This window comes from Vipera berus, assembly GCF_964194415.1.
Source record: "Vipera berus genome assembly, chromosome: 2".
NCBI lineage: Eukaryota > Metazoa > Chordata > Lepidosauria > Squamata > Viperidae > Vipera > Vipera berus.
In genome coordinates, this window is record NC_138203.1 from 267,084,129 (window position 1) to 267,093,548 (window position 9,420).

Here is a 9,420-nt window from a genome sequence, read left to right on the forward strand (position 1 = left end):
ATCCTTACTTTCAACTAATTTCCAATTTTCAATTTAATGACCCAAATTCTACTTATCTCAACTTCTGCTTTAACCCTCTAATTACTAATATGAAATCCCCTCTAATAAATAAAACCCCAATTTTCTTCAGCCTCATTCTGGCTTTCTTCCTTTGCCAACTAGCCTCCCATGTCAGCGCTTTTAGATCATCAAATAGATCTCCCTCTATTATTATACATATTATTTGAAATAACGGAGATCATTTAGTTGCCAACTATTCAATTTCTTTTATTAATTAATTAGTCCTTCCATTGACTATCATGTTCTCGTTTTTCTTATCCACTTTTTCCCTTGCCTTGCCTTTCATTTCTTTCTTCATTCATCCCTGTTTTATTTATCCCTCATAATCCTTCTTTTTCTAGTTTATTGTTTATTACGTAGGGAATACACCTCAGGAAGATGTGCTTGCATGGAGGAGACAAGATGGCGACACATTAGCAGCTCCTGAAATAAAGTTCTGGCTTGTGACAGGCCTTATATCTTCTGGCTTAACTCTATGACCCAAAAATTGTCATTCAGAGGCAAGAATCTGGACTAGCCCCAGCAATGATACTGGGACCCATCAATCCATAGATCAGGAATGAACAGAGAAAAACTAAAGTACAAATTCTCCTTTAAGTGCAAGTCCTGAAGATTCCAATGGTTTGAAGAGATTCTTCTGGATTTGTAGGTGACAATGCAAGAGGGGAAAACAGAGATTTAGGTACAGTTAGTGAAAGAAAGAATGTAGATGGAGAGAAAAAAAGGGGTTAAAAAGAATTCAGTTAACCTCTCTGCTCTTTTCAGTCTTACTGTCCAGTTTGACACAGAATTGACAATTAAATAAAAAGCTTCAAACATGAGCTTCTCAAATCCTTCCAAAAACTTTCATGTGTTAATACATTTTTAAAGCAACTAGAGTTTAATACTTGAGTATAATACATGACTCGAACATAACCACAGCACTGATATTTAATTTTATTTAAATCGAATTTAGACTTCTTCTCAGCCCTCATCACACTATAGAATAGCAAAATGCTTGAAAATAATTTGCACAATCACTTGTGGGGCTTCTGGTCATTCTGGCTTCGTTTTTGAGAGAGGAATTCTTCATCGTTTCAGTTCTACCCAGATGCTAAACATTGATGGGCATGTGGCAATTCCCTCATACATCTTCAGGCCTTGGAATGAATAATATTCCCTCTTTCTCCATAGATACTGGTTGACTCAGGTCTCAGTTGTACACTGAGAATGCAAATTTGATTACATTTGGGGTGCCCCAGTTCTACACCAAGGGTATACATTTGATTTTTCTTTTATTTTTTCATTTGTGCTTGGGGAAGCAGCAGCTTTTGAATGTCTTCACATCCTTTTGAGAGCTATGACCAAGTGGGAGAAACATGTCAATTGGGGAGCAGGAAGCGCATTACTGAAAAAATAAAATAAAATGAACCTATACATGCATAAATTCAAAAACTTATAATAATTATAATGGCACATGCCCATTGTTTTCATTTTCGTTACTAAATTCATCTCTCAAGGCCTCTAAGTTAGAAGGATGAAAAAGACAAAAAACACCAACCTTCTTTTCAGAATTCAGTCTGTGTAAATTGGAAATCCATAGACTGAGCTCCATGTGGATTCTTTTATGGGAAATAAGATGACTATTTCGGGTGAAGCCCTTTCCACACTCCATGCATTTATAGGGCTTCTCCCGTGTGTATCCTTTGATGGGATGTAAGTGTATGGTGTTGACTGAAGCCCTTTCCACATTCCATGCATTTATAGGGCTTCTCTCCTGTGTGGATCCTTTGATGGATTGTTAAGATGAGTGTTTGTTCTGAAGCCCTTTCCACACTCCGTGCATTTATATGGCTTTTCCTCCATGTGAATCCTTTGATGGGATGTAAGTTGCCACTTTGTCCTGAAGCCCTTTCCACACTCCATGCATTTATAGAGCTTCTCCCGTGTGTATCCTTTGATGGACTGTAAGATGACTTTTTGTTCTGAAGCCCTTTCCACACTCCGTGCATTTATATGGCTTTTCCCCTGTGTGGATCCTTTGATGGGATGTAAGTTGACTGTTTCTTCTGAAATCCTTCCCACACTCCATGCATTTATAGGGCTTCTCCCCTGTGTGTATCCTTTGATGGACTGTAAGATAACTGTTTGTTCTGAAGCCCTTTCCACACTCCATGCATTTATAGGGCTTCTCCCCTGTGTGTATCCTTTGATGGGATGTAAGTGTATGGTGTTGACTGAAGCCCTTTCCACATTCCATGCATTTATAGGGCTTCTCCCCTGTGTGTATCCTTTGATGGATTGTAAGATGAGCGTTTGTTCTGAAGCCCTTTCCACACTCCGTGCATTTATATGGCTTTTCCACCGTGTGGATCCTTTGATGGGATGTAAGTTCCCACTTTGTCCTGAAGCCCTTTCCACACTCCATGCATTTATACGGCTTCTCCCCTGTGTGTATCATTTGATGGGATATAAGTTCACTGTTTCTCCTGACGCCTTTTCCACACTCCATGCAGTTATAGGGCTGCTCCCCTGTGTGTATCCTTTGATGGGATGTAAGTGTATGGTGTTGACTGAAGCCCTTTCCACATTCCATGCATTTATAGGGCTTCTTTCCTGTGTGGATCCTTTGATGGACTGTAAGATGACTGTTTGTTCTGAAGCTCTTTCCACACTCTGTGCATTTATATGGCTTTTCCGCCGTGTGGATTCTTTGATGGGATGTAAGTTCACAGCTTGTTCTGAAATCCTTTCCACACTCCATACATTTATATGGCCTCTCACCTGTGTGTATCCTTCGATGGGATGTAAGTTCACTGCTTGTCCTGAAGTCCTTTCCACACTCCATGCATTTATAGGGCTTCTCCCCTGTGTGTAACCTTTGATGGGATATAAGTTCATTGTTTGTCTTGAAGCCCTTTCCACACTCCATGCATTTATAGGGCTTCTCCCCTGTGTGTATCCTTTGATGGGATGTAAGTGTATGGTGTTGACTGAAGCCCTTTCCACATTCCTTGCATTTATATGGCCTCTCCCCTGTGTGTATCCTTTGATGGAATGTAAGTTGAGTGTTTGTTCTGAAGCCCTTTCCACACTCCGTGCATTTATATGGCTTTTCCTCCGTGTGGATCCTTTGATGGGATGTAAGATGCCACTTTATCCTGAAGTCCTTTCCACACTCCATGCATTTATATGGCCTCTCCCCTGTGTGTATCATTTGATGGGATATAAGTTCACTTTTTTTCCTGATGCCCTTTCCACACTCCGTGCATTTATATGGCTTCTCTCCTACATGGATCCTTTGATGAGATGTAAGATGCATTGGTTTGCTGAAGCCCTTTCCACACTTCCTGTATTTATATAGCTTCTCCCTTGTGCTTATCTTTTTATAAACAGTCTTATTTCCATCCTCAGTGCATTTATTTGGCTTCTCTCCCATGTGAAATCCTTTCTGTGACATAACAGACCCATTTTCTTGAGAAAGTGTGAAAGTCCAATTGTAATTTTTTCCTTTGTCTTTGCATATATAATCTTGCCCTTTGACTTGGGATAGATAGTGCTCATTTACATCTATTGTGTCTTTGAATAGTCTTAAACCTTTCCCAATGTATTCTTTCTTTATTTTTCCTCGTTGATCAATAAAATCCTGCATCTGAGCATCAATGGAAGATGATCTTTCCTTATTCCAATTATTTGAAGTGTTTCTTTCCTGCCTTTGGAATCTTGTCCGAATTGCAGGCTTCTCCATTACGTCTCTTTGTTTGAACACTTTCATTAGTTCTCTAGCGACTTTATTGTCATTCTCATTATCACCTTCAAAGGAAAAAAGAAATGAAAGTGATAGAAATGTTAGGGGAAAAGATCACCCTGTCAGAAATCAGATAATCCCTGAGTTATGAACCTTCCCTTAGCGGACGTTCGAATTTACACGATAATCACCCAGTAGTGTTTACGAAAAACTCCTGAAATTACGAATTTTCCACACTACGGCAGTCATTCACTCTCAGGAATGACCACAGTAGCACTGCAACATTCATCCTAGCTATTTCCTCCCCCTGCACCCCAGTCTCCCTAGACACAAGGACTGTGGGTATGCACCTTTGCTTTCTTGGCTGTTCTAGGCCTTTGGTGCTTTCATAGAAAATGGAAGCCTAAAGTAGCACAAGATCACGTGAGATCACTGATGTGAGATCGCACACTACTGATTTCGAATGATCTCACGGGAGTTTAGGCCTCTTTCTCTGCAACAGAAAATGGAACGGAAGCTGGGGGAGGCTTCTGATTGCCTCCGAAGGCCCACTCGGAGGCCTTTTCCAGGCTGCTGCTGCCCGGAAAGGAGGCCAGGGGATGAGTCCGTGGGCTTTCAGAAACCTGATCTACAGGACTCCGTTGGCAGAACAGAAGCTAAGGGCGGTGGCCATGTGGCTCGAGTTCGGGGTGTGGGGGAGCAGGAGATAGGCATAACAAGCATCGTGAGAGTTCAGGCACTCATTCTCTGCGAAAGAGGATGGGTGCCTGAACTCGCATGATATTACAGCACATAGGAGCTTCCGTTGACCCTATGCCAGAAAAGCAGGAACCCGGCAAAGAAGAGATGGATCCTTTCAAGGTAGGTCAATCTTCCAGGGCAGAAATGGAGGGGGAAGCATGAGAAATCTTTGTGAATTGTGGAGGCCTTGGGGGCCTGTTCCATCACTAGGCCCTCTATGGCCTTCCCCACCGAGATACCTCACGTGCAAATAATGAACCGCCTATTTGCCCATGCATTCAACTAGCAAATATGTGGGTGAAAGCAGGTGGTGATCTTCTTCGAGGTACAGGATTTATTCCCATGAATTTTTGAGTTACGAATGAAATGGGCAGGCTCCATTATATTTGTAACTCGAGGACTACCTGTAATTGCCTTCAGGTATTTTGCCAGATTCCAATATATTGTATATTTGTATAATTATAACGGTTTGGTATAGAAATGATAATATCACTATTCGTGAGGCATAAAAACTTGTAAAAGACTGTGCTGGACCAGTATGTAACTCTGGTCCATTATATAGCTAGCTTAGGAATTAAGAACTGTGTTAGAGCATTTAGCATTTAAAGGGTTAAACGGTCTCCTTAAGAGATGGCCTCTGGGAAATGTAGTCTAGTTGTTAGTCAGTCCTATATCTTATCTAGTCAGTGGGAGGAGCTTCAAAGGTTATTACAGAATGTCCTGGCTATGTGCCAGGATGGTTAAAGCCCTTGTCTAATCAACCATCATGCAAGCATCGATTGGCATCCGTAACTATGCCTAGCTGAGATGGGGAATTATTCCTTTGTACCTACGAGAATGGACAGATATGACTATGACTGGATGTATACTGCATAGTAAGTCCCTGCTTAGAATTCCTGGGCCAAAATAGCTGAAAACTGTTTGATGAAGTTTGGTATTACTGCAAACCAAGGAATTACTTTGTCACTAATATGTTTAGATAGAAATAGAAAAACAAATGGGATAGAATATATCTAAGCAGAATGCCATTGACCTATTTCCTTCCTAGGAGCAGTGGAACAGCACGACTTTTCCTTCTTCTGAAGAGAGGACATCTATTTGGAGATGACTTCATAAGAAGTAATCCGTGGCATCTGACTACAAAGTGTCTTCTTGAACTGTCTGACTGCAGAATAGGAAACCCTTACCAAGAGAGGCCACGTTCTTATAATTGTCCAGCATAACTTCCCAATGCAGGGTTTTTTGGTGAGGATCCAGCAGAGACCATTCCTCCTCTGAGAAATACACAGCCACCTCCTCAAAGGGCACAAGACCGTCCTGAAAGACAAAAAAAGACAGAACAGATTGAGGAGGGACTATAGGATCTGTCCTATTGTTTAGAAATTCCCAAAGCAAAGCTATGCACTAAGGTAATTGGCTATGTTTAGTAGGATTCCATAGTTTAGGTGAGTTTAGGAGAGAAGAAAAAGCTTTTGATTGAAGAAATGTTTTAGACGGGTTTCACCAACTTGAATGATTTTGTAGGACTTTCAGTGCCATTCAGTTAAGTAACTCCAATTTCCTTCTGGATCAACCTCAGGATCCTTCTGGATTTACCAAATATCCAGCCGGCCAGCCAGGATCAATTCATCCATCCTCAATCAAAAGGCACTCAGTCCAGAGAAATCAATTAGCACGTGGCCCTTGGAAAACCCACCAATCAGTGACACTAACTTGTTTAACCTGGGTTTAAAGGCATAAGCACTTTAATTTGTGCTTAGATTGTAAGTCGCCCTGAGTCTTCGGAGAAGGGCGGGATATAAATGGGATTTTTTAAAAAATGTCTCTGTAGGGGAAGGGATTCTTCGTAGAATTTTAAGAAGTGGCTAAGAAGGAGCAATCCTATTCATCCTCAACACCTTCATGAAAGAGCTGGGAGAGATCAGCCATGGATCTGTGTTGTGTGCCATCAATATCCAGAGACTCTGCCCCTCCTCCGATTGCAAGGAAACTGCTAGTAGTCTGAGCCATTGACTCGACAGTAAATAAGAAAATGGAGAACATTTTTTGAGGAAGGCATTTCTTAGCCTTTGCAAAGCTGGATGGTTTGGCCTCCAAATCCAGGCACAATTCAGGGGATGAAAAGGTATTTTGCAAGCCAACAGGGCCTTGATTATGTGCTCTTTCAGAACAATTTTTATTTGGAGGCATTTCTATATGGTCACTGTCTTGGGATTTTAAAAATCTTTCTTCTTAATCACTTATTTTCTTATCAATGATTGTAAATAAAGCTTTTAAAAATGTTAATATCCCGGTGTGAATATAAAATACTTTTGACGATCCTTGCACAAATGCAACTCAAAGAATTAAAGAAAGAATGGGTGCTTTGAAAATATCTGTAAAACATTATTTACTGAAAAGTTGGGAGAATAATTAGGGGAAAGAGTTTTGTTTTTAAAGTAGTAGTCTTAAAAAAAAAATCCTAAAAAAATCCCCAATCAAAAGCAGAGGGGACAATGGAAGAAGACAGTAGAGATAGTCCTCTACTTACAACAGTTTTTAGTGACTGTTCAAAGTTACAACGGCACCGGGGAAAATGACTTATGCCCAGTTTTCACACTTACGACTGCTGCAGCATCCCCTTAGCCACATGACCAAAATTCAGATGCTTGGCAACTGACTCATATTTATGACGGTTCCAGGGTCCTTGGGTCACGTGATCACCTTTTGTGACGTTCTCAGAGCAAAGTCAATAGGGAAGCCAGATTCATTTAACAACCGTATTACAAACTTAACAACTGCAGTCATTGACTAAACACATGTGGCAAGAAAGGTCATAAAATGGGGCAAAGGTCACTTAACAAATGTGTTGTTTAGCAACAAAAATTTGGGTTTCAATTGTGGTCACAAATCAAGGACTACCTGTACTATGTACATCAGCTGATTTCCTGAGGGAAAAGGAAAATACAAATCTAGTAAATGAATGTTCTTCTCTCACCTGAGCTGGAGGTTCAATCATGGTTTCCGTTCCCCCAAAAGAAAGTGTCAACTTCCTTCTATTCTTCCCTGTGAGGGAGATAGAATTTGAAGAAGCATAATTAATGAAATGCTATAGAAAACACAGAAGATAAGAAAGTTAGGATTTATCAGAGGAATGGAAGGACCTCATTATTACCTCTTGAAGTGTCCTGATTTGGATCTTCCTCAGAGATCCTCCTGAAAAACAGTTCTTGAGGGAGATTTGAAGGATGCCTCATTCTTTCAGGATCTCTGATGTCCATTGTAAAGGACTTGACATAGTATGAAGGAGAAAAGAATTAATGGTCATCCAACATCATGAAGTGGTTTTTTACTGCAAAGCACTCAGTATCGATCAATTAGGCTGGGAAGTAAGAAATAAAGGGCTCTGCAAAATCTTTCTTCTAGAAAGGATAAGCAACTATAGAAAGATTAGTGAAGCATCTCCACATAGTATGAATGCCAGGGAACTCTGGTAAGGAGGCATTAAGAATTTGAATATATTGATCGAATGGCAAAGAATTGTGTGTATAATATAATGCCTGAACAACAGGAAGATATTTGGGTGAAAACTTTAAAATTTCTATTAAATTATAATTTGAAACAAATTTTTTATAAAATGATGTATCAATTCTATTTAATGCGTGATAACCGGCCAAAGATGTATAAAGGAAATTCAAATACATGTTCAAAATACAAATGTAAACAAGAAACCTTTTTCCATTTTGGTGGACAATCCAAAGAAATACTGGTGTAAGATTTACATTTTACTGCAGAAGATTCTCAAAGTGGGTATAAAAACAAAACCAGGGACTTTAACAGACAAAGAGATTGAGAAACAATCTCAATCTTTGCTGTTTTATATGTTGAGAGCATTAAGAATGCTTTTTGCACAAAAACGGAAGGATACGTTAATTGCCATAATGGAGAAGTTGCTGGAAAAACTCATGGCACTAGCAGAGACGGCAAAATTAACTGCTTTAGTTAAAGAAAAGAACACATCCAACCTTGTTTCTACTTGGAAATCACTTCTGGATTTTTTTCTTGGGATTAAAAAAATGAAATTTAGAGTTTCTTGTTATTTTATTTTATTTATTTTATTTTATTAGTTATATATACCGCCCTTTCCCGAAGGACTCAGGGCGGTTTACAGGGTATTTAAAACCAAACCAATACAAAAGTTAAAAACAATTTTAAAAAAAGATTAAATTATCCCTAAAAAAATAAAAACCCCAGTTAAAAATTCTCAGCCTGGGCCGGTGAGCTCGAAGAGCCAGGTCTTCAGGTCCCGGCGGAATGAACGAAGGTCAGGGGCTAGTTCTAGTACACATTAAGGATGTAAAAGTAGAAGTTGGAGGCTGTAATGTTACCATTTTATTTGACTGCACTAAAGAGTCAGAAGTAAATCATTTTCCTTTTTCCCTCTTTACCCTATACGTCTTTCTCTTCAATTCCCACCAGTTCCTACTATTTTCATTTTTTTGCGTTTTATATCTTGATAAGCTTAATGATATTTTTAAAAGGAAAGAAAAATTTGAACATATTATTATATTCAAGTCCTTCTGGGCTCCCGAGAGGAAGTCCTCTCACCTGCAACTCAGCCTGCTCCTTCTTCTCCTCCTCCTGGCTCAGGAGAAAGCCTTCCACCAGGGCCACCGCCTGGGAGCTGCTCTCTGCTCCACACTCCCGCACCCAGCTCTCCATCTGCAGGGGCAGAAGCGCCAGGAACCGCTCCAGAACAACCAGGTCCAGCATCTGCGCTTTTGTCTGCTTTTCCGGTCTCAACCATTGGCTAGAAAAGTAGTGCAGTCGGCTGCAAAGTCCTCGGGGACCCTCATCCTCCTGATGCCGGATGCTCCTAAAATTCCAGGACTGAAGGGGTGAAAGGATGGTTC

General features: G+C 40.2%; 1 protein-coding gene across 1 annotated transcript; it reads right to left on the reverse strand.

Moving 5' to 3' along the window:
• Nucleotides 1–729: 729 nt before the first annotated feature.
• LOC308663564 (uncharacterized protein) lies at nt 730–9,147 on the reverse strand. The gene is made up of 5 exons (XM_081320091.1): nt 9,116–9,147; nt 7,683–7,797; nt 7,506–7,573; nt 5,716–5,845; nt 730–3,852 (listed from the first exon to the last, which is right to left on the reverse strand). Exons 2-5 carry the CDS (start codon nt 7,786–7,788, stop codon nt 1,970–1,972), a joined length of 2,187 nt encoding a protein of 728 aa, XP_081176217.1. The 5' UTR covers nt 7,789–7,797; nt 9,116–9,147; the 3' UTR covers nt 730–1,969.
• Between the last annotated feature and the right edge of the window lie 273 nt (nt 9,148–9,420).